This window comes from Ailuropoda melanoleuca, chromosome 13 (genome assembly GCF_002007445.2).
Source record: "Ailuropoda melanoleuca isolate Jingjing chromosome 13, ASM200744v2, whole genome shotgun sequence".
Classification (NCBI taxonomy): Eukaryota; Metazoa; Chordata; class Mammalia; order Carnivora; family Ursidae; genus Ailuropoda; species Ailuropoda melanoleuca.
In genome coordinates this window covers 30,508,393-30,533,939 of record NC_048230.1, presented here as the reverse complement: position 1 = coordinate 30,533,939, position 25,547 = coordinate 30,508,393, and the positions used below count along the sequence as shown (strand labels likewise).

Below are 25,547 nucleotides of genomic sequence, written 5' to 3'. Positions count from 1 at the left end.
TAGGAAAAATCTCAACAGACCATGTATTACAAGAGATCAACTTTAGTCACAGGGAGGCAAGTAAGTACCCAACTATCCTCACAGGATTTGTGTAGCCCTTCCCCTTTTTGACCCGCCATAAAGTTTGCTTCTCTTAGTTTTGAGGAACTCTGGTCAACCCAAATGAGGCTCCCAAATCATAACTTCATTAGGTCGTAGCAGTTCGGTACTCAACAAAGTTCACAAGCCTCATGTGTTTTATTCAAACAGTTAAAAATAAGGCAACGGAGTCTTCTGATCTTTATATAAAGATCTTACATATATATTCCTGTATATATGTATATATATAAATGTTGATCTGTGAGGTGTTCCTACGGAAGGGGAGGCTAGATACTGTGAAGAAAAGGAAACAAAGAAAAAGAATGGGGGTTCATGCAGAGCTAGCCTAACGCTCTGCAGAAATCTTAACCAGCACAGGGCTGGCAGCCCCCAACTGTTTACTCTCCCAGCCTTAAGTTTCAACTATCAAAGTCATCAATAGGTTAGTTAACAAAGACTGATGACTTCTTTTCTCAAATGCCTTACTTGAAATGCACAATTTGCTTCAAATGGGTTTGCTATCTCCCTCTTATTAGCATAATAGCAGAGATTAGTTTATAAGATTAGTGAGTTAATCTGATATCTCAGTGCCCGAGGGAATAAAATATAAAATGGATTAATTTCAGAGTATGACAGGATATGACAGTGATGAATAGTGGGAAATGGAAAGCAGAACAAGGTGGTGAGGTCTAAGGTTTGTCAGGGCTTCAAGAAGCATATCTCATCCAGAATGCAAATCCAAAACTTTAGAAGTTCTGATGTGATAAAAAATTTTTCAGTGATGCTCTGCTTACAGTTTGGTGTACACGTACACACACACACACACACACACACACACACACCCATCCTGTTACCAAACTGAGAAAAGACATCTAGAACTCATCTCTTTCTGTGACAGTTATATGTTTATGCAACATTAGGTCATTCTCTCTGGGATGTCAGTTCTCTGACAACAGGCTGACTGATATTTAAAATAAGGAAAACTCTATCTCAGCTGTAGCACTGACGTCTGCTCTGCTATTTCCTCTTTCCAGCACCATCCTCAGATTATTGACTCTCTTCAGCTTAGCAGAAGTACCTCCGTGGATGGCCTATTTCTGATGAAGATCAACTACTTCTTGGCTTCAGTATAGAATATTCTCATCTGTGTCTAATTCCCTAATAAGGTCAGCAAGTTCAGGGTGAACGAGTGAGTTCGAAAGCCCAGGAAGATGGACTGGAAGAGACAGAGATGTTCTGTTGCCTCTGAGAGTTCTCCTTACACCTGTCAGCATTGGCTTACACAGGGTGATTTCGGAGGCACTGAGCTGGTCTCTCTGATCTACTGAAATACGTGCGATGCTCTAGAGAGAAACTGGGGAGAAACAGAAGAGCAGACGGGGAATGTACAGGAAGTAGAGGCTGAAGCCCACAAAGACAAACCCTTTTTTGAAAGAGTCCTGCTAATCAGACTTGCCTGAAATGGAAAGCAATTACAGCCAGTTTCTTTGAAAGACCAGCTTGGGCTTTGCCAATAGCATTAAATTCTTAGTGAATTTCCATCTCATTGACCCAGGGGGCCTCAAACTCTGAGATCAATACTTGAGTAACAAAGCTGGTGCCAGACAGTGCTGGGTAGAAGGCTGAATTCCAACTGACATGAAATATAAGGAAGCTTTTTTGATAACTCCTGGTCCTACTATTTTATTCTCTCTGTCATTAAGTGATATATGATGATCCCTCAGCAGCTCTGCGTGTTATTCAATCATGAGGGAACAGACTACACAGCATCTGAAGTTAGAAGTGTTTCGTTGTCCCAGTGTATCAGCTTGTTGCCAAAATGCTTCTGGTTAATAAATCATGTTGAGAAGGTAAGCCTGTAAAGTCATGATATGCTGAAAAATCCCATATTTTCTCCTTTGGGAGCCCCTAAGGGTTTTATCTATTGTAAGGACTCTGTTAATTCAGTGGTAGCCTGGCTGCCTTGGACCTCAGCATTCAATTCTCTGAGATGTTCCAGGAAGAGAGAGAGCAGATCAACTCGCAAAGTTTCTTTGGAAACTGATTTCAAAGTCTTCATGAGTAATTCTAGATTGGTCTCTTTTTATTAAATATGTGGTTGCCAACTCTATGTATTAAGCACTGTAGCAGTACTAGTGGGATTTATAATAAAATACTTTTGGGAATGTCATACAATTCATAGAAGAGACTCAGACTCCGTTTTCTTTTTTTTTTAAATCTTATACTCCCAAATGCTAGTAGCAGAAGACTACTGCTGCCTATCCAATTAGCCACAGGATTTAGTTAAGATGTATCTAAAGGGTCTATTACTGCAAAGGTGTGAGTGGGGGGGAAAGAATATTCCTTGAACACTTTCTTTGTACTCTGTACTATTTTAGGTATTATACTACATGACCTCATTTAGTTCTCAACAACTTTAGGAAATATTATCTCTTTTACTTAGATAAGAAAATTGTCTCAGAAACATAAAACTCTCCAAAGGTCACAGTTCCTAGAAGAAATAGGACTTATATGCAGATAATGACTCAAAAAAATCCATGTTCTTTCCACTATAACTTGTTTCTTTAAAAGTTTCTCTCTCCGGGAAAATACCACAGAATCTACTGCCTGGCCTAATGTCTTCATCAGAATCTGGAACTAATTTTCTAACGAACTGGCATGAAGTAGGCTGAGCAGCATGCCCACAAGCACAGTTGTGTCCAATAAGGCCGGGTGAAGAACATGCCAGGAGAGAAATAAAATCCCAGGCATGGTCACAGAGGTTTAGTCTCTCTGATGAGTCACGGGCGGAGACACAAAGTTGGCCTCTCTTCTTTCCAAGCCAGAATAAGTTCTGCGTTTTCCAGCTATGTTGTTGGTGTCTTCTTTGTTTCCAGGAAGGCAGGGATAGCTCTGATTTGAAAACACCAACTTTGTTAAAGGAATAATTCTTTTAAAAAGGTAGTGGGGAGTAGAAAGCAAACCCCACTGGGATGTTAGAGATGGGCTCTACCCAAGAGAATGGGAAACAGTTTCACACCTAGTCTGGGTTGTTGAGCTGAGAAAGATCGTTAAGTCAGGGTCAAGCTCATTTGGCGAGTGTGCTGGGCGTGCACGTTGCAGGGCAGGGGCGAGGTGGTACACACCACGTATCTGCCGTTCTTTTTCTAGTCCTTCCTCCTTTCCCTCACCTATTAACTTGATGAGTTCCAGGACTGATTCAGCATCTTAAGGCTTTTGTAAAAGGGGACCTTTGTAAAAGGGGACCTTTGTAAAATGGGGACAACGGCAACTTCTTCACCTATAGGGAGAGCAACTAGGCCACTGATCTCTTCAAGTCTGTTTCAGCTGTGAGGTTTAAGATTCCATTTTCCAGCATAAACTTTAGCACTGGCTGGGCTTTAATGGGGTTAGTTACTGGTGCCTTTAAAAATGGTAATGGCATTTAAAAGGCAATTGCAGTTTTAAAGTGATTCTGGTTTAAGTCAAAGAGATGAACAATATTATCAATTCTTCATATCGGAAGAACACTGAGGAAGTCTATGAAATGGCTAGATTAATTATAGCCTGGGTTCACTAGCACAAAGAAAATTATTTAGGGATATATAGGAAGATGGGGGGTATTCTAAATATCTACGCAGATTTTGAGTCTTATGGAAATAACATTGTGAGAAAATAAATTAACCTCATTACAGCCTTGTCTTGAGAAGAAACAGAGATGATGTTTCCTTTGTGTGAAATGTTCAATGAAGAACACTTCTCACTGCTTTCAATACCCATGCTCCATGCAATCAATACAAAATAGGCTCAGAATTGCTTATTACAGGTCTATGGCTTACCTGGGATCACAGAGAAATTTGGTTTTCTCTCCTTCTTCTCTCCAGATAAGCCATTCTCGAAAAGAAGGATGTACAAACATACGAGTCATGTCTCTGCGCTTGATTAGGAACATGGAGAGGTTCTCCATTCTCTGCTGAAAATCCTCCCATTCTAGGGTGCCTTCAATGCTACCAGCATTGATGGCCTGGAAGATATGTTCATCAGTCAGTGGGTGCAGAGAGGCCACTGCCACATTCAGGAGAGGCATCACCCGGTCAAAGGAAGACTGGGTTGGGAACTTCATATTGCACTGGAGTAAATAAACCTCAGAGAGCGAAACAGGAACTACTTTGTAGCTAGAGCTCTTTAACACTAGATAGCCTTTCTCTATGAGGTCAAATGTGAGTTTCAGGTATAGATAAGACCCTTGACTGAGGGTCTTGAGGTGAGAACTGAGTTTGCCAAATGTAGTATTGTCCATTTTGCCATTAAGTGAAATGTTATTCTGGATCTCTGAGCTGCTGTGTATCCGGTGCAGGATGTAAGCCTGCAGATCCTGGTCTATGGCTTCATTCTCTTCTAGTCGATCCAAAAAAATCCTATGGAAAGGCAGCAGCTTGGTAATTTCCTAAAACAGATGGAGAGAGAGAGAGAGACAGAAAGACCTTCAGTTTCCCCTAACTCTTGTGATACACTCTGAGGTCCATAAATTTATTCTAAACTTCCGAGTGGCCAAAGAGGGAAATATGATCAAGTATTAGTATCCATAGGTTAAAACAAATTTGTTGCACAGACGGGACACGATTTTTCTTAATATTGAGACTTGAGGTAATTTTTTATGGGTCTTCATAAAGGGTGCTATAAGAGTGATTTAATGGTCAATATTCTAAATAACACTCCTAACATAAAAGGAAAATGGAGTGCCATATAACTTTTGTTGTAATTTTTCTCAGTGTAAACCAACACATATTGTCAAAGTACGATTCAGTAAGAGAAATGCATGAGGACTCTAAGAACGCCATATATAAATGTGCCTTTCTAACCTCCCTAATAAGAGGACTACATTTTAATGAAGATTTTTTGGAGATGCCTTAGCCCAAAGGAATAATTCTTATATGCTTGGTACTTTGGTGATCTACTTGGAAATTATACTGGGGAGAGGTGATAGGGCTTTGTGGTTACTTATGCTCTGGATTCCATCTTATCTGCATATAAACTTTGGTCCTGTAAGTATCCGCTTTCTGCTGCATCAATTTCTTCTTCTCTACTGGATCACACAGATAAATGATACCACAATCTCTCCCCCCAGCTACTATCCTATATCTCTGTCCCCATTTTTAGCAAAACTTCACAGTTCTCCCTACTTCCTATCTCTTGATCCTCCTTCCCATTCTGTCCTTTATTTGCTGAAATAAGACCTCAGCCACATAATTTCACTGAAATGGTTCTTGTCAAGGTTTTATGTAATCTTCACTTTCCTAAACCCAATAATCATGTTTCAGGGCTCATCTTCCTCAGCCTCTCAGTGCTATTTCACAGAAGTGATCATGCCTTTCAAGTCACTTTCTACAGCTTGCTTCCATAGCACATCCCTTCGTTTTACTCTAGCACACTGGCCACTCCTACCAGCCTTTTGAGCTGGCCCTTCTTTCATTTCTCAGTGCATCCATGACTTGGGTCTCCACTCTCACTCCCTACAACAGCTTCTTCGGTCCCATGGTTCTAAATATCATCTATCTGCGGATGAGGCCTAACCTGTGTTTCCAGCTTAGTCCTCTCCCCTGAGCTGTCACTGTATACCTTTGTCTACTTGACATTTACATTGGGATGTTGCATAGACAAACTTAACATGACCAAAACAGAATAAATTTTGACCCCCTGCCACACAACCTTCCCATGTCAATAAACTGCATTATCACTAACCCTACCACCAAATTATAGGTCTCTGTGATCTTTCTCTTTTCCTCATACTAGCATTTACCCAACTGCTCACCAAAACCCAGGTTTCGCTTTTGAATCTTCTCTCTTGCTCACCCCACAATCAGCCCATCATTAAGTTCTTCATTAAGTTCTTTTGAATCTCCTTCAAAGTATAGTCCAAATATGACCACTTCACAGGGTTCCTACCATGACTACTCTAGTCTAAGCTACCATCACCTTTCACCTATACTGCTTCTATTCTTGATCCCCTACATTTTATTATCTTTGCAGCTAGCAGCCAAAGAAATCTTTTAAAAAGGTAAATCAGATCTCATTATTTTGCCCTTGGAGAGGGCTTTCCTATGGCCCTATCTAAAATAACTGTCATCCCCATTTATCCCTTTATCCTATTTTATTTGTCTTCATAACACCAATACTACCTAATTTTAATATATGTTTAATTTTTCACTTAGGTTTTGTTTGTGTTCCTCACTGGAATATAAGCTTTATGAAGGCAGGGATACAGTCTGTCTGGTTCACTGTTCTATCTTTAGCTCCTAGAAAGTGCCTGACACACTTGAGGTACTTAAGAGATGTCTGTGGAAATAACGAATGATCAAATATGAGGGTTTTTTTTTTTTTAAGACCTATGAATTATTTCACTGTCAGAGGTGAATAAGAAAATTCTTGGTCAAAGTGAATGAAGTACCTGGGAAGTTATTACAGGTCTTGATTTATGAGGACACTGAAATTTTGACTTTATAGATTAATATGTATAGTACTTTTCCTGTCCTTTGGCATAGCTGAAAAGTTAAAGTCATCTGCTCATCAAGTCATACTTAAAATGTCTTCTGAGATTACACATGGCATTATGTAAAAATACAAATGAGGATAACATCTCCTAAGCATACATTTAGTAAAACTAGTCCGAGATTGTGTTCCTGGAAGTTTCTTTTTTTCATTCTTCATCTTTAATAATTAAGCTACTGACTAGTAATGGTAGACTACATAATTTTTAGCTGCAAAGATGCATTTACGTTGATTCATCCACATTCTTTAATTTAAATTACTTTGAGATTAATAACAAACATCTGCAAGGTGGTGGCCGGGATTATAAGTATAGTTTCTGATCAAAGAAGGCAGCAAAGCTAATTGGTCAACATGCAGGAATATACTAAGTCCCTGGGAGAGGGGAAAAGGAAGGAGAAATTGTTTTCTGTACACTAGTAATTATTACAAGTGGGTTGTATCAAAATAGAGGGATAGGTATATAATATGTGAGACTGTGACGCTCATCAAGCAAGGCAATGGTTAGGCAAAAAAAAGCTGAGAAACTCTGTTCCAAACCAAGTATGAATATGTAAGGAATAGGGGATACCGACTCAGCTACGATGAGAACAAGGTTTATGTAATCTTGTGAGAGATTAGGTGAAGTCATTTATCCTTAGCCCGTATGTCTTTGCAGGCTCAGTCCTACATTTCTAGTCCTTCTTCCAGGCCATTAAGTGATCAGTGAGCGAGGATGGAAGGTAAAAAAGATTAAAAAAAAAATCTTATCTCCCAGTTGTAGCACATTTAATCTAAAGCCTGAATACTGCCAATATTTCTTAGGGGAGGGCATACACCGTCCTGTTACAGAAAAGTTGTTCGAGTTGAAGCAGAGGGGGAAGGAGAAAATCTGACTCCAAATGGCAGACAGAACTGGGTTTTGCATGGCATTACATGATTAAAAAAAAAAAGTAAAACAAAAGTCAAACAGCAAATTAGAGTGTTAGGGACTTAATCTGCATTGCTGAGCTCAGGACAAAGTCTAGAAAAATGGACTTTCTTTTCATGTGATTTTGAAGGACACTTTATCAAAACTTATCCAGAACAATGGGAATGGGAATCTGAAGTAAGAGAGTCATATACAGATCATCCGATGTCTCACTACCAATATATACTCTTTGGGAATTATTCTTGCTCGTGCTCTAGAACATGGTAGAGGTTTACAAAAACTCATCATCTAGAACAAGGATCTAGAACTCTTCTGTTTAAGCACTCTTGAAGGGAAATAATTTATGGTCCCAAAGCAAATAAACACATACCTGTAAACTGGTCCTAACTGTTACAATTAGTTTGAGCCAAGAAGGAAATTTTCCAATCATTTTACTCAGAAATGAAACAATTGTATCCCCATAATCCGGTTTGTGAAATTCTGCTTCATTTAATCCATCAATTAAGATGATGAAATCTTCATCTGGGATTTTTCTCTCTGAGACAGAAAGAAACAGATTACTTAGTAATTACCAAGTGGATAACTGAGTTCTTTTTGGGTATTTGATCACGTATCTGGGGAAAAAAAAATTAGAAAAGATCTCTTGAGTGTTTACTAAATGCTCAGGGTACATAATTTATTATAAAGACAAAGAATAATTCATCTAGTGAATTCATTTTGTTTTTACCAGGGGTGAAAGTTTTATTACATATGTAATGTATGAAGTGTATGTACCATCATCATCCTCTCCCCCATGTTATCAGTTGTGAGACAGCCTGAACATGACACTTGTGAAAATTTGCACATGGAAATTCATTTTTCTCCCATACTTGAAAACGCTGAAAAGAATGTGTTGGTTTTTTCTATCTGATAGCATTAAAGAGAATAGAGTCACTTGTTCCTTTGGGAATTCTCCCCTTTACCCCCCCCCCCAGAAGGCTTCATGTAAATGTGTAGTGTGAAGGAAGGGTGTGGAACAGAGAAAAGGAATCCCAGCCAAGAGAGAAATCTCAACTAGGCAGGTTGGATCTCAAGATCTTACAGAACTAGCAGCTTCCTAGACTGTACCTAATGCAGCTTCAATGGGACCAGACCCTTGTGTGATCTTTCCAGGAAGAAGGAGTCATGGGAAAGACAAATATCTGCCACTTTTGTGTTTAGTTCCCTCCTGAACTCTATACTCTCCTAACTTGACAAAATCAGTTTAATCTTTTAGGGCGAGGCTGTAGAAAAAGGCTTCGTGGGTTTTCAGGCTTCCACTCTCATTAAATGCTTAGTGATTCTTGAACCACAGTGAACAAATTAGAGATTAAAAAACTCCCAGGTTGAATGCACACTTTAGTACAAATGAATTGCAAGTAATAAGTAAAAATTACTACATTTGACCCTTGTATAACATGGCTTTGAATTCACTTACATGTGGATTTTTTTTAGATAAATACAGTACAGTCCTGTAAATGTATTTTCTCTTATGATTTTCTGAATAACTTTCTCTAGTTTACTTTACTGTAAGACTACATTGCATAATATATACACCATACAGAATATGTTTTAATTGATTATGTTATTGGTAAGGACTGAGGTCGACAGTAGGCTATTAAAAGTTAAGTTTTTGGAGAGTCACAAATTGTATGCAGATTTTTGTCCATGTAGGTGTTGGTGCCCCGACCTCTGGGTTGTTTAAGGATCAACTGTGGTTAGTGGGACTTGACAGGTTCTTAAGGGAAGAAAGCAGGGGGAAGAAAGAAGTCACTGGATACCTGAAATGGAACACAGGTTATATCTGAGGAGGAAAAGAGGAAGTTGGGACAGAAGGAAAAGTCTGTGGACTTCTGTACAAGATTGGCTCTTTAAAAAGAGTCAAGACCAATTGAAAATACATGTTTTGATTTTCTATTTGAAAATATGTAGATTTTTCCCATGATTAATAAAACTTTCTATTCCCCCCCAAAGTACAAGCTTTATATTTATAGCAATTTAATTTCAATATCATAAGGACTATAAGTCAGTTCTCAAATTATGAAGAGTTTTGATTTGGTGACTCTTGGAAATGAACTATGGATTCCAGCTCTATTAACAAGGATTATTAATGAAATGGCATCCTTGATGACACAGTACTAAGAAAAAACATTATTCCTATAGGGAGTCCAAAGAATTAAGGAAGAGAAAAAAGTTGTTTGGAACTAACAGACTGACCCACAAAACTGGGGGCTCTTATGTTCTTGATTTTGAGGACCATGGCACCCATAAGCGTAACTGTGTCTTTAATGTCCATGGAGGAATTTTCTTTTCTTTTTTTTTTTTTCTTAAGATTTTATTTATCCATTTGACAGAGAGAGACAGCCAGCAAGAGAGGAAACACAAGCAGGGGGAGTAGGAGAGGAAGAAGCAGGCTCCCAGTGGAAGAGCCTGACGTGGGGCTCGATCCCAGAACTCCAGGATCATGCCCTGAGTCGAAGTCAGAAGCTTAATGACTGAACCACCCAGGCACCCCTCATGGAGGAATTTTCTAATTACATTCTGCTTGGCAGCTGTAATAGATGTCTCCCTTCTTACTGGGCACCATCACCTTGCCCCACCGAGTGGTGTACTGAAGCCATCCTGTACTGGTCCAGGAGAACCCACTGCAGTATTTTTAAGAGCTGATTGTTAAGCAGCTGGTAGCCTGAAATTGGCTGAGGTGGGAGTATTTATTTACACAGTGGAAACCGGCAAATATTACAAGCCCTCCTTCTCCAGTTGGCTGTTAAAATTTTATCAGCACACCACTGCCTCCCCAACTTCAATTATACCTCCCTTAACTTTGCCCAGACTCCTTTGTCAGAAAGCCATGATCGGGAGTGGAGAAAAAGTCTGGTGATAATGCATCTGCTGGAATTTTCTTTGGGAAAAACATTACAAACACATTCTTAAGTATAAAGATCAAGAACATGCTCTAAATTATGATCTGGACATTTTAATGCATGAAATAACCCAAATACTAATAAAACTAAATTTTCATTTGCATAAATTCCCAGATTATGCTATTTATGCCATAAGTAAAGTAGACAATATAGCATTTCTTTTTTTAAAAAAGGAAATATGTCCCACTTAAGATAATTATATTGTTCTCAATACTGGCTATCCCCCCCCCCTTTTTTTCCTTTGCTTCCTTGAAGAAATTACTTAGAAGTCACCTACTGGGGTGCCTGGGTGGCTCAGTAGGTTAAGTGTCTGCTTTCAGCTCAGGACATGATTCCAGGGTCCTGGGATCAAGCCCCGCACTGGGCTCCCTGCTTAGTGGGGAGTCTGCTTCTTCTTCTTCCTCTCCCTCTGCCTTTCTTCCCCTGATCATGTTCTCTCTGTCTAAAATAAATAAAATCTTTAAAAAAAGTAACCTATTAATACAGGTGACATGAAGGAAGTATCAAAAATATTTCACCTGTTAAGAAATAAGGACATCATGTTTATCTAAGATAACCTTTTTTAGGGTTCAGAAGAATAAATGCAAAGGATTTCCAAATAGTACTAATATTGTAAAACAATGAGAAGTATTCCTAAAAAATTTCCTTTTCCTTTGCTAAATGATAGGGTATCTCAATTATAAATTTAAGAGATGAGGCCTTAATGATCTTTAGATTTCACTTTTCAAATGCAACTAGCCCTACAAGAATGCTTCTGCATGCTCATTTCCAAATGTCTGCAGGCCATTTAAATACATACTCTATCATCAGTAGCTTTAAAAGATTTTATAGAGAAACAAAAATTTTTTTTTTAAGATTTCATTTATTTATATGATAGAGAGAGAGACAGCCAGCGAGAGAGGGAACACAAGCAGGGGGAGTGGGAGAGGAAGAAGCAGGCTCCCAGTGGAGGAGTCCAACGTGGGGCTCAATCCCAGGACCCCGGGATCACGCCTTGAGCTAAAGGCAGACGCTTAACGACTGAACCACCCAGGTGCCCCAGAGAAACAAAAATTCTAAAAAAATTGGGGACCAACAAAGGATTGCTGCTCCTTATTTATTTATTATTATTTTTTAAAGTAAGCTCTGCAGCCAACATGGTGCTTGAACTCACAACCCCAAGGATCAAGAGTTGTGATAACAAATTAGTATCTCCTCTCATTGCATATTGGTGGCTGAAGCAAAAGCTCACCAGGAAACTTCAAAACTTTTCCATTTGTTTTGTATGTTGTTTTTTATTATTAAAAAAAATTGTTTTTTTTGAGAGAGAGCATGCACACGTGTGCGTTGCGGGGGGGGGGCAGAGGGAGAGGGAGAGAGAGAATCTTAAGCTGGCTTCATGCCCAGTGCAGAGCCAAAGGTGGGCCTTGATCTCACAACCCTGAGATCATGACCTGAGCTGAAATCAGGAATGGGATGCTGAAACAACTGAGCCACTCAGGTGTCCCTGGATGTGTTTTAGTCACCACACTTGTAGAACTTTAAAGTATTGTGAAAATACTGACTTTCATTAAAAAAAAAGATTTTATTTATTTATATGAGAGAGTGAGCAAGAGAGAAAGAGCACGAGCAGGGGGAGAGGGAGAAGCTGAATCCCCACTGAGCAGGGAGCCTGATGTGGGGCTTGCTCTCAGGACCCCAGGATCATGACCTGAGCTGAAGGCAGATGCTTAAACGACTGAGCTACCCAGGAGCCCCATGACTTTCATTTTTTAAAAGAAAAATGTACAGTTTGGAATCTAGCTTCTGAATCTAAACTGAAAGTGTTTTCCACTGAACTCTCCTGAAAAGAAAGATTCAGCTACCTTTAAAAATCCTCTATCTTAAAAGCTATTGTAATAAAATTATTTATAGTTAATTGTGAAGATCTTAACTGTACACTTTGATCAGCTTTGACAAATATATATACTCATGTAACTAACATCCCAATCAAAATATAAAACATTTCCATGATTCCAGAAATTTCCCTTAGGTTCCCTTCCAGTCAATTCTCAATAGGCAATCACTCTTCTATCACTATAGACTATACACACTTGCTTCCTTTGCTTAACATGATTTTGAGATTCATCTACTTCGTTGAGTATATTATTAGTTTGTTCCTTTTTAATAATTATGAAGTATTCCCCTGAGTGAATATCCTACAATTTGTTTATCCATTCTTCTGTTGATGGACATTTGGGTTGTATCCAGTTTTTAACTACTATGAATAAAGCTGCTATGAACATTCTTGCACAAGTCTTTTTGTAGATGTATGTTTTCATTTCTTTTGGGTTAAATACATAGTCATAGAATTTCTTGGTCATAAAGCAGATTTATATTTAACTTTATAAAGAACTGCCAAATAGTTTCCCAAAGTAGTTGTACCATTTTATACTCCCACCAGCAATGTGTGAGCGTTCCAGTTGCTTATCATTGTCACCAACATTTGATGTTCGACTTAAAAAATTTTAACTATTCTAGTGGGAGTAAAGTGGTGTCTCATCGTGATTTTAATTTGCATTTTCCTGATGACTAATGATGTTAAACACCTTTTCGTGTGCTTGTAGGCACACTGTGTATCTTCTTTTGTGAAATGTCTTAATCTTTTGTTTATTAGGATTATGTTGAATCTACAGACCACTTGGGGGAAAAATTCTAATCTACAAACATGGTGTATTTTTTCCATTTACTAAGTTCTTTAATTTCACTCTGCAATGTTTTGTAGCTTTCACTGTGGAGGTCTTATACATCTTTTGTTAAATTTTTTCTTAAGTATTTTGATGTTACATAAAATATTGTTTATTCCAGTTATCTATTGCTGCATCAGATAGGTAGGGGTTACTCAAATGGCTGTGGGCTGAAATCATCTGGAACAAAAACTCCCATGTCAGGGCTAGTAACTGGAACACTTATGTGGTTTGTACTTCCTTACTTCTTACATGACAATGCAATCCTCCAAAAGCAAGTGTTTCAGTGAACAAGATGGAAGCTACATGGACGTTTATGACCTAGCCTCAAGGTCAATCTATCACTTTGTAGTATTCTAGTGGTTGAAGCAGTCACAAGCCTGCTAAGATTCAAGGGGAAGAGACACAGACCCCCAACCCTGATGGGAGGAATGTCAAAGAATTTACAGCCATCCTTTAAAAATGCCACACTACCAGGGCATCTGGCTGGCTCAGGTGGAGGAGTATGCAACTCTTCATCTCAGGGTTGTGAGTTCGAGCCCCACACTGGGTACAGACATTACTTGAATAAATAAAAAGCTTAAAAAAAAAAAACAAACGTGTCACACTACTTTTTAAGTTTCAGTTTTCAATTGTTTTCTGCCAGTATAAAAATACAATGGATACATGCATATTGGCCTTATAGCCTGGAGTTTCATATTTATTATTAGTTCTAGTAGGCTTATTTTTTCTTTTGTAGATTCCTGAGAGTGTTTTAGGTAAATAATCTACAAATAAAGACAGTTTTATTTCTTCCTTTCCAATCTTTACTATTTACTTGTTTGCTTTCTTCTTGTGCTAGCTTGGACTACCAGTGGAATGCTGAATGTTTAACATTAGTGGTGTGACTGAGGGAACATTCTTGTCTTGTTCCTGAAATTAGGGGGAAAAATATTTAACATTTCATTGTTAAGCTGTATGTTTTTTGGAGTTTTCCTTTATTAGACTAAATTTTCTTCTATTCCTAGTTTGCAGAAAGCTTTTATTGTTAATTATAATATTTGGCCAAATGCTTTACTACATTTATTGAGAAGATTATGTATGCATATGTTTTACATAAATATACATTTATATAAAGACATATAGATTTTCTCATTTATTCTGTCAATATGATGAAGTACACTGAAAAACTTTCAAATGTTAAACTAACATTGCATTCCTGATCGAGTAGGACTAATTGATTTGTTATTAGTTTTTTCAGGATTTTGCTATTATGGTTATGAGGAATACTGATTTGTAATTTTCTTTTCTTACGAGATCCTTACCATATTTTGTTTTCAGCGTAACACTTGTCTAATAAAACAAGTTGAGAAATGTTCCCTTCTCCTCAGTTTCCTGAAGACATATGTGTATGACTGATATTATTTCTTATCTTTTTACTTTTATTGTTTTTGCAGAAATATTATTTTTTCTTTAAATGTTGTAAACAATTCATCAGTGAAACCATCTAAGCCTGGAGCTTACTGGTTGAAGATTTTTTTCCCTTTTAAATTATAAGTTAAATTAAATACATAAGGGCTATTCAGATTTTCTATTTCTCTTTGAGTCACTTTTGGTAAGCTGTATTTTTTAGAGAATTTGTCCAGTTTATGTTGTTGAATTTATGTTAAAAATATGTTTATAATAACCCCTTATTTTTCTTTTTTTTAAAATTCTTATTTTGTTATATCAGTCATCATACAGTACATCCCCAGTTTTTGATGCAATGTTCCATGATTCATTATTTGCATATAACACCCAATGCACCATGCAATATGTGCCCTCCTTAATACCCATCACCGGCCTATCCCAATCCTCCTCCCCCCTCCCCTCTGAAGCCCTCAGTTTGTTTCCCAGAGTACACAGTCTTTCGTGGTTCATTCCCCCTTCTGTTTACCCCCCCTTCACTCTTCCCTTCCTTCTCCTACCGATCTTCCTATTTCTTATGTTCCATAAATGAGTGAAACCATATAATTGTCTTTCTCTGCCTGACTTATTTCACTTAGCATAATCTCTTCCAGTCCCATTATTTTTCTTTTAATGTCTATAAGAACTATAGTGCTATCTCCCTTTTATACCTTATGTTAATTTGAGGTTTTTTTCTCATTTTCTTGATCAGTCTTGCTAGGGGTTTATTCATTTCAAATATTAATTTTTTTTCTTCTTATTGATGTCTGCTCTTGTTTTTACTATTTTCTTTTTTCCTCTTACTCTGGGTTTATTTTCCTCATTTTTTTCTAGTTAATTAAGTCAGAAACTTAGACATTGATTTTATACTACTCATTTTGAGATACTTTATTATTTCCTCTGTGATTTCTTCTTTGTCTCATGGGTTATTTAGAAGTATGTTGTTAAACTTCTAAATATTTGGGGATTTTACTTGTATCAATTTCTCATTTAGTTTCATTATCTCAGATAACATTTTCTATAAGATTTTAATTTTTTGAAACTTTCCGACTTGGTTTTATGGCCCAGAATATGGTCCTTGTGAACTTGAGAAGAAATATATTCTGCAGTTATTGGGTAGAATTCTATAAATGGTGAGTGGATCAAGTTGGTTGACAGTGTTGTTGAAGTCTTCTACACACTTGTTTTTTATCTGCTTGTTCTAATATTTACTTAGAGGTGTTAAAATCTCCAGGTATGATTATTTGCCTATTTATCTCTTTAGTCCTATCAGTTTTTGACTCATGTATTTTTTCAGTTAAAAAACTTTTTATTTTGAAATAATTTTTCCATTCTTTTAAAGAAATATTTATTAGTGAAGTACAGTTGATATACAATGTTATATTTGTTTCTGGCGTACAACAGTAATTTGACAATGATTCATGTAATTTGAGCCTCTGTTACTAGGTATATACACATTTAGGATTATTTTATCTTCCCAGAAATTGGTCCTCTGGTAACACTTTTTTTTTTTTTTAAAGATTTTTATTTATTTATGTGACAGAGAGACAGCCAGTGAGAGAGGGAACACAGAAGGGGAGTGGGAGAGGGAGAAGCAGGCTCCCAGCAGAGGAGCCCAATGTGGGACTCGATCCCAGACTTTTTTTTTTTTTTTAAAGATTTTTATTTATTTATGTGACAGAGAGACAGCCAGTGAGAGAGGGAACACAGAAGGGGAGTGGGAGAGGGAGAAGCAGGCTCCCAGCAGAGGAGCCCAATGTGGGACTCGATCCCGGACTGCCAGGATCACGCCCTGAGCCGAAGGCAGATGCCTAACGACTGCGCCACCCAGGCGCCCCTCTGGTAACACTTCTTGTCTTGAAGTCTGCTCTGCCTCACATTATAAACCCACCCCAGCTTTCTTATGCTCCATGGTTACATGGTGTGTATTTTTCTATCCTTTCACTTTCAATCTGTGTCTCTGTATTCAGATAACTTCTCTTGTAGATAGTATAGTGTTGGGTCTTACTTTTTATTAGGTCTGGTAGTTTCTGCCTTTTAATAGAAATGCTCAGTCCATTTAAATTTAATGTAATTATTGATATGATTGACTTTACAGCATTTTGCTTTTTAAAAATTTAATTTGATTTTGCATTTTTGGTTCAGTTCTACTGCACAATGATTCGATATTAGTATACAATGTAGAATGATGGCCACAAACCTAGTTAACATCTATCACCTTGCAAAATTACGAACTTTCTTTTCTTGTGATGAGAACTTTTAAGATTTACTCTCTTAGCTAGTTTCAAATATGCAATACAGTATTACTAACTATAGTGACCATGCTGTATATTTCCATGACTTGTAAATTTTGTTACTGGAAGTTTTTATCTTTTGACCCCTTTCTTCCATTTCTCCCATACCCTACACCTTCCACCGCTGGCAACCACCAATCTGTTCTCTGTATCTATGAGATTGGTTTTTTGTGGGGTTTTTTTTTTGGATTCTACATGTAAGTGAGATCATACAGTATTCTTCTTTCTCTGCTTGACTTACTGCTTCTTTTTTTAGCAGCCTAATACAACGCTCATTTTATTTTTTAATTTTTTAAAATTTTAATTAAAAATTTTTAAAAATTTGAGTATAGTTGACACACAATGTTACATTAGTTTCAGGTTTACAACATAGTTCAACCCCTCTGTACATTATGTATGCTACCATCAGTCACCATACAACAGTTTTATGATATCACTGACTATATTCTCTAAGCTGTGCTTTTTATTTCCAATTGTTCCATTTAAAAAAAAATTTTTATTCTGTTTTTCTTTCCTGCCTTATTAGTTGATAAAATAATTATTAGTATTTCATTTATTTTATAAATTCTGTTTCTAGCTATTGCTCATGATGGGGATTTTGTTTTAAAAGTAGGAACATGGGAATCAGATGGAATAATTAAATTCACTTGGAATAATATTTATCAATAAGGATATCTGAAGCTGTTTATGGAGACCTACATTAGCAGCAGATATATCTAGAAGCAAAATTGAAACACATGAGTCATGGCTGACAATCTAGAGCTAAATCTGCAAGCATGTGGATATTCTCCTTGAATGAGCTCCTTGAATGAGCCATAAGATGTAAATCCTCGTATCACTGTCCTTCCTTCAAGGCGCTCAGTATGTGAGTAATTTCTACNCAAGGCGTTCAGTATGTGAGTAATTTCTATGTTCACTCATTTGTTCAAAATTTATTTCTTGAAATGCCTATTGTGTTCAAGGTGGGGTAACCAATATGAAGGATAAAGATGAATGAGAAAAGGTTCCTAACTTCAGTAGCATACAATTTAGTCAAAGGGATAGGATAGGTATNCTCATTTGTTCAAAATTTATTTCTTGAAATGCCTATTGTGTTCAAGGTGGGGTAACCAATATGAAGGATAAAAGATGAATGAGAAAAGGTTCCTAACTTCAGTAGCATACAATTTAGTCAAAGGGATAGGATAGGTATAGAAATAACTAATTCTTAGAAAGCACCAAGTATAGTATCTGACATATTGTTCAATAAATGTTAGTAACAAAATTTAAATTCTTATTATGCATATAATAATGTGTTAAGTACCCTAAATTAAAAATAAAAAAACCCCTAATATCAACTTGGAAGAATAGTGTATCTTACTAGAGGGTGGCAGGGGGATCAGCAGGCCTTTTGTGAATGAGGTGGCATTTAACCTGGTTATTGAAAGATGAGTAGAATTCTGATAGAGATGTAAGCAGAAGGCATAACAAGAAATGGAACAATGAGCAAATGTAAGGAGGAAGGAACATGTAGGTGAGTGTTTAAGAACCAGTGAGTATTTTACATGTAAACACAGGATTCATACAGGTAAAAGTATATAGTAAAGCTGGAAAGCAGGCTGGACCTATGCCATCAAGTACCTTACACACTAGACTAAGAAACTGGAAGTTAATACAGTAGGCAATAGGAAGTCAGGCTTCTGAACAGGGAAATTAAGTAATGAAAGTGATACTTTATGAAGCTTTATTTGGAAGCAGTACATAAAGTCTATAAGACTACGGAGGCTGGGGCAGAGCTTCCCTACCAGCAATGTCAAAAATGGGTTAGAGGTGTGCTTAAAAATGAATCTCTTTAGCCCTCAGGGTACTGGGGGCTTGGCACAGCTGTAACCTCAAGGCAAGTCATGTCTAGGTATAAGGAGTTGCGATTTTTTTTTTTTTTAAGATTTTTTTATTTATTAATTTGACAGAGAGAGACAGCCAGCGAGAGAGGGAACACAAGCAGGGGGAGTGGGAGAGGAAGAAGCAGGCTCATAGCAGAAGAGCCTGATGTGGGGCTCGATTCCATAACGCCGGGATCACGCCCTGAGCCGAAGGCAGACGCCCAACCGCTGCACCACCCAGGCGCCCCAGGAGTTGCGATTTTTTATCTCAGTACGCTATACAAATTTTTATAATTTTCTCAGTGTGCTATGATGTAAATGTAGCACTAAACTAAAAAACCAGAGAAGACCAGGAAGGGTAGTAATACAGGTATGATGCCATGAGCAACGGAATGGTTTTTGGGGTGACAATGACAGGAATGAATTTGAGATTGATGGATGTGAGAAACATCACGAAGCCAGAATTAGCAGGATGTAGGCCGATCATACAGAAAATATACTTTAAAATATCTGTGGAGAAATTCCAAGGTTTAAAAACGTCTAGGGTACGGAGAAGCTAATAGGTAGTAAAGGTATACAGAGGTCATCAGAGTTGAGAAGAGAAACTCTCATGTCCAAGTAACCAGTATGGAGGTTGAAATAACCGAAGATGCTGGCCAGGAGAAAGGAAATTATAATCACTTTTTCTTACTGAATACCTCCAAAACCTTTAAGAAAGATATAAAAGTCTCTCAGGAATAAACGTGATTGCCCAGGAACCTCATGCTCACTCCAGTCCTTTTCTCTGGCTTCCACACTGATAAAACACTGTTAAGGGGATGGGGTAGACATGAGTGAAGGAGGAGAGGCTTGAGGGAAGGCCACAGCTGACACTAGAGTTGAAGAGGAAAGAGGGAGGAAGGGCAGGAGCACGAGAGGGAGATGGATTCCATTTTATTTTTTCCCCCACTTCTTAAAAATGTCTTAAATACCTTTTAAATAGTTTTTAGTGGAAAGCTAAGGTTTCATATATACACAGTGTTGTGCAGCCATGGATGCCATTTAATTTTACCTAACCGTGGAGCAAAAAAACAAAAGACAAAAAACAAAACCCAAACATAAAGATGAGGAGGTTTCTAACCACACAAACGCCACAACACGGAGTTGGAGTCATGGCTTTACTGATTTTTTGAACTCTACAGAAAGGACTAGAAGCTCTACTATCTTTAGTACAAGAAAAATGTATTCTATTTGGATGTGAGAATGAGAAATTTTAGAGAGAAAGGAGGAAGTAGCAATTCCTGTAGGAATTTTCATTTTTTTCAGGTAAAATCTTTTCTCTGTTAACCGTATCCTATGGGACATCAGCTATGGCACATTTGCTTTTGGCAATGTGATAAAAATCATTATTTCTATGGCACACTCTGGGTGAACTTGGGCTCCAAAGCTTCCACCTTTCACCTTCTGCGCACCCCATCTGTACCTTTGTGGAGATTCTCCAGGGGCTCCAGGACTCCCCTCCGGAAGGAGGCCATGGGGTCTTGAACACAGGACCGAAGGCTCAGCATGCTCTGTAAATGAGGCTCCCGAAGAAGCTGCTCCCGATAGGCTGCCAGCTGAGGTGAGCGGCAGAGCAGGGCAGCGACATTGTGGACAAATTCTGGTACCAGGCAGGTGTAGGCATTATCTGCTTGGCAATAGTGATAGGCAACCACCTACAACAGAAAGATGAGGATGCAAACAGGTTTATCAGGAGCAAGAGCAACAGCCACGGTTACTGTATGATCATTCTCTAACATTGTCTTCCGTCTCCCCATTCCTCAACTTTTTCAAATAAAAACAAAAGCTGCTGTCTCAGAAACTGCCTGCTTTATCTAAGATCAGAAATTTGATATAATATTTCTATTACATACACGTATCATAATTCACAATTAAAATTTATAAATGCAAATTGAGTTTTGGATTATAAGATTCCTTTGCAGAATTTGGATTTTAGATTATAAGAAACAGGAAACAAGTCTGAGAATAAAGATTTACATTTATCTCTCTAATATTTTTTTTTAAAGATTTTATTTATTTATTTGACAGAGATAGAGACAGCCAGAGAGAGAGGGAACACAAGCAGGGGGAGTGGGAGAGGAAGAAGCAGGCTCATAGCGGAGGAGCCTGATGTGGGGCTCGATCCCATAATGCCGGGATCACGCCCTGAGCTGAAGGCAGACGCTTAACTGCTGTGCCACGCAGGCGCCCCTATCTCTCTAATATTTCCCATAATGCCGGGATCACGCCCTGAGCTGAAGGCAGACGCTTAACCGCTGTGCCACCCAGGCGCCCCTATCTCTCTAATATTTACTCAGCATGGAACAATACAGGAAAAAGTCCAATCTTGTAATAAAGCATCAGGAATAAAATGATCCCAGAAAAACCTTGTTAATCTCAATAAACACATGTATTTATTAAGTCCTTACTTTTTAAAAATTAATGTTGTTGTAAATAGCTTTATAAAAAATAATTCAGATTTAAGAATTATCATGAGTATTTTCTAGCACCCAGAGACAATCAGAATTAGATGACAGGAAAAGGGAAATGACTGAGATTTTTGTTAGCTGCAGGTCTTAAATTCAAAGAACTTGGAAAATGTGTGAGTCTTAATATCATCCATCCATCTGGGCTGTCTGGCCGGAACTTGGTTTTAACCTCTGGGTTTTTTGTTTTGTTTTTTTTTTTTTGAATTTGCACAGAGCTCACTCCACACCTTTTGGTGTTCTCTTTGCCTCAAGGGTAAGGGCAGAGGGTGATTTTAACCTACAGCACCCTGTTGGCTCATAACTACTCATGAAAGTGAAGGTACAGAGGAGAGAACATGAAATTGGCAGTGCGGATTCAGCTTGAATATATGGACAGCACTTGGCATGGTGCTCAGTGCAAAGAAGGTGCACAGTGATGTCGGCTGATGCTGTCATCATCATCACTGCCTTGCCCCTACTCCTCCTCTTCCTCTCCATCATCATCATCATCATCATCACCATCAAGGTTCTGTGGACTCTCTCTTTTATGGCTACTGGCTTTGTGCCTTTAGGCAGGTGAAAACTGCCCTGGGAGCCTTCATCGATAGTGTACTGGGACTCCAGCCCTTCTACCATCTCTCAGAGAACAGTCATCTGCTAAATTGTTCTATTTTGAAAAGACTCCTGATCTACAGGTATCATTCTTGCTCTTTAACAAATACTAGAAATGTCACTTTTTTTTTTAAACACCTGAAATCCTTCTCATTAAGCACACAAGGAAAAATTTAATACAGGAAATGTTACTATCCACAGAAAGCTGAGGATAGGAATTGCTTGTGAGTGAAGCAATGATATGTGATCACAATACAGAATTGGAAATGAGAAGTTATATTTTAAAAATCTCCATTCTTTTCTTTAGATAGATTGGTCATTGTTTTATTACCTATCTTAAGCACAATGCAAGGAACCAAAGAGAAAACCTGGCAGCAATTGATCTGCCCTCTCAAGGAACAGTGAATGTCAGTGGTTATATCCACATGGATACAAATATCTACTTCATAAAAAGCAAACAGCAAACCTCTGAATCAATATGAACTTTCATTGTATTTTACCTTGATTGCTTCCACATGTCGAGGTGAAGCACAGCTGAGCAAATCAGCTGTAACTTACCCTTTACCTAAAGTAATGGGATAGAAGTTTGAAGATAAAAATTCTGCAATTTAGGAAAAGGTTTCTCGTACTGATTTTATTAAAAATCATCTGTGCTGAATGAGGTTTTTATCTAACAAAGGACATTGCTAAAGTTACTCCTTCTGTGGCTACCTTTATTTCTTTTATTTTAAAATGTTTCTTCAGCATTTCAAATATAAAGTCTTGACTGCTTTGCAGAATTCAGGCAGAAAGGCCATTCAACATCTTCATGAAATCTGCACTGTGGCTCAAAATAGGTTATTTACTAGACATTTCAAAGCAGCTACGTAGCATACATACACAGAACATGCACACATAGTAACTGACAAACACAGGTGCATTTGTCAAACCTATTTGGTACTTCCTCCAAATTGTCTATTGACATCATCTACAACTTTTCCTACATATACAAATAGGAAACAAGTCACTAATGTGTTTTTTTCCCTTCGGTCTCTCATTGTACCAGTGTTCAGTGGTATTAGATTTTTCCCTACAGTTTTGAGAAAGTTATCATGGCCACCTATCTTCAGTCACTATCATTGCAACTTCTTGGAAATGATTCAGAGTAAGTCTACCCCCAATAAATCAGCAGGCAGAATTCTCCTTGAATTCTTGTCTCTCATGGTGATTCGCTGAAATTTCATTTTCAGCTATGCCTCTCATATTATTAATTTCTGTCCATTTCAAGTTTTTCTTACGTTAAATCCCTATACATTTTTAAACTTATGCCCCATTCCTTTATTTATTTTTAAGATTTTATTTATTTATTTGTCAGAGAGAGAGAGCAAGCACAAGCAGAGGGAGTGGCAGGCAGAGGCGGAGGGAGAAGCAGCCTCCCTGCCAAGCAAGGAGCCTGATGCAGGACTCCATCCCAGGACCCTGGGATCATGATCTAAGCCAAAGGCGTCCCAAATCCCTAGACTTTTTTATTAAATAATTCTACCCAGAGTATGTCTGATATGACCAGAATTATATTAATTCTTTGGGAAAGATAGTGAGTAAATTTTATTTATTTATTTATTTGCGGGGGGGGGCAGAGGGAGACGGAGACGGAGACTCTTAAACAGGTTCCACACTTAGTGCAGAGCCTGATGCAGGACTTGATCTCATGACCCTGAGATCATGACCTGAGCCGAAATCCAGAGTAGGACACCTAACCCACTGAGCCATCCAGACACCCGAATAGAAAGTAAATTTTTGATTACTCCTAAGAGGGAAGAAAGAAAAAGACAGGTTTGTAGGCTATATAGGCAAAAGACGGGAGGTCAGCATAACTTTGAGTATAAGAAACTTTGATTTGGGACCCCTGGCTGGTTCAGTCTGTGGAGCATGCGACTCGAGCTTGGGGTTGTGGGTTTAAAGCCCACACTGGGTGTAGAGATTACTTAAAAAATGAAATCTTTAAAAAAAAAAAAAGCTTTGATTTAGTGCTGTATACAAGAATCATAAGATGAAGTAAAATCCTCAACAAAGGGCCTCATCAAATAATTGGGTGGCAGGAAATCTGTCAGGGTTGTGTTAAAAATCCCAGGCCTTCACTCTCCAAAGACAGTTTTCTTTTGTTTTCTTTTCTTTTTTTTTTTTTTTTAAGATTTTATTTATTTATTTGACAGAGATAAAGACAGCCAGCGAGAGAGGGAACACAAGCAGGGGGAGTGGGAGAGGAAGAAGCAGGCTCATAGCTGAGAAGCCTGATGTGAGGCTCCATCCCATAACGCCGGGATCACGCCCTGAGCCAAAGGCAGCTGCTTAACCACTGCGTCACCCAGGCACCCCCAAAGACAGTTTTCTACTTCAAACGAATAATCTGTGACAGGATTAAGCTAATCTCACATAAAGAAAAGGACAGCTCTGACTATCTGGAATTCATTTGGAAATAAAAACTTGATTTACATAATGACTGATATTTGTATCATTTAAATTCTAATGTTGCAAATACCCATCCTTCAGGTCTGCTCTCATAGTCTCACTCCGTCTCTCCTTTTCATTATCCTCGAATTCCCTCATCCCCAGCTGACTGACCTCTTGCTCACCACATCCCTTCCAACACTTTCTTGTGGCTTCTGATATTTCCAGGGACCTGGAGGTTTAGTATGAATAACGACCTTTTCTTGCCTTTCTCTGTCCCTCAACTCTGACTCTAATCCTTACCCTGGGGCTGGAAGCTAAGAATAGCTTCCAGACTTGGGTTCTGCCTCAGTAATTTTCCAGCTTGGAGATTTTTTTTTTTTTTTGGCAGTAGGACTTTTATTTTTTAACTTTTTATTTTGAACTAATTTTAGATTTACAGAAATGTTGCAAAAGTAGTACACAGAGTTTCTGTATATCCCTCACCCAGTTTCTCTTTTTATTAATATCTTACATAACCATAGCATAATTATCAAAACTAGGAAACAACACTAGCAAAGTATTATTAACTAAAGGCATCATTCAAATTTCACTAATTTTCCACTAATGTCCTTTTTCTGTTCCAAGATTCTATCCAGGTCCCTGTATTGCATTTAATTGTTATTTCTCCTCAGGCTCCTGTAGTCTGTAAGAGCTCCTGGTCTTTGTCTTTCATGGACCTTGACACTTTTTTTTTTTAATGGTTTATTATATTCTGTTAGTCACCATATAGTACATCCCCGGATTCCGATGCAAAGTTCGATGCTTCATTAGTTGCGTATAACACCCAGTGCACCATGCAATATGTGCCCTCCTTACTACCCATCACCAGCCTATCCCATTCCCCCACCCCCCTCCCCTCTGAAGCCCTCAGTTTGTTTCTCAGAGTCCACAGTCTCTCATGCTTCATTCCCCCTTCTGATTACCCCCCCTTTCTTTATCCCTTTCTTCCCCTACCGATCTTCCTAGTTCTTATGTTCCATAGATGAGAGAAATCATATAATTGTCTTTCTCTCCTTGACTTATTTCACTTAACATTATCTCCTCCAGTGCTGTCCATGTTGCAGCAAATGTTGAGAACTCGTTCTTTCTGATAGCTGAGTAATATTCCATTGTATATATGGACCACAGCTTCTTAATCCAGTCATCTGTTGAAGGGCATCTCGGTTCCTTCCATGATTTGGCTATTGTGGACAATGCTGCTATGAACATTGGGGTGCATATGGCCCTTCTCTTCACTAC

At 38.1% G+C, this 25,547-nt stretch overlaps 1 protein-coding gene across 9 annotated transcripts in view; it reads right to left on the bottom strand.

Annotated features, from left to right (window-relative positions):
- The window catches only part of TANC2 (tetratricopeptide repeat, ankyrin repeat and coiled-coil containing 2), a 363,080-nt gene that overhangs the window by 54,611 nt on the left and 282,922 nt on the right, over nt 1-25,547 (bottom strand). For all 9 annotated transcript variants that reach the window (XM_034641081.1, XM_034641080.1, XM_034641082.1 and 6 more), the window contains 3 exons: nt 20,204-20,435; nt 7,884-8,050; nt 3,897-4,504 (listed from right to left, as the gene is read on the bottom strand). In XM_034641081.1, the coding sequence (XP_034496972.1) occupies nt 3,897-4,504; nt 7,884-8,050; nt 20,204-20,435 (1,007 nt within the window). The remainder of the gene's footprint in view (nt 1-3,896; nt 4,505-7,883; nt 8,051-20,203; nt 20,436-25,547) is intronic.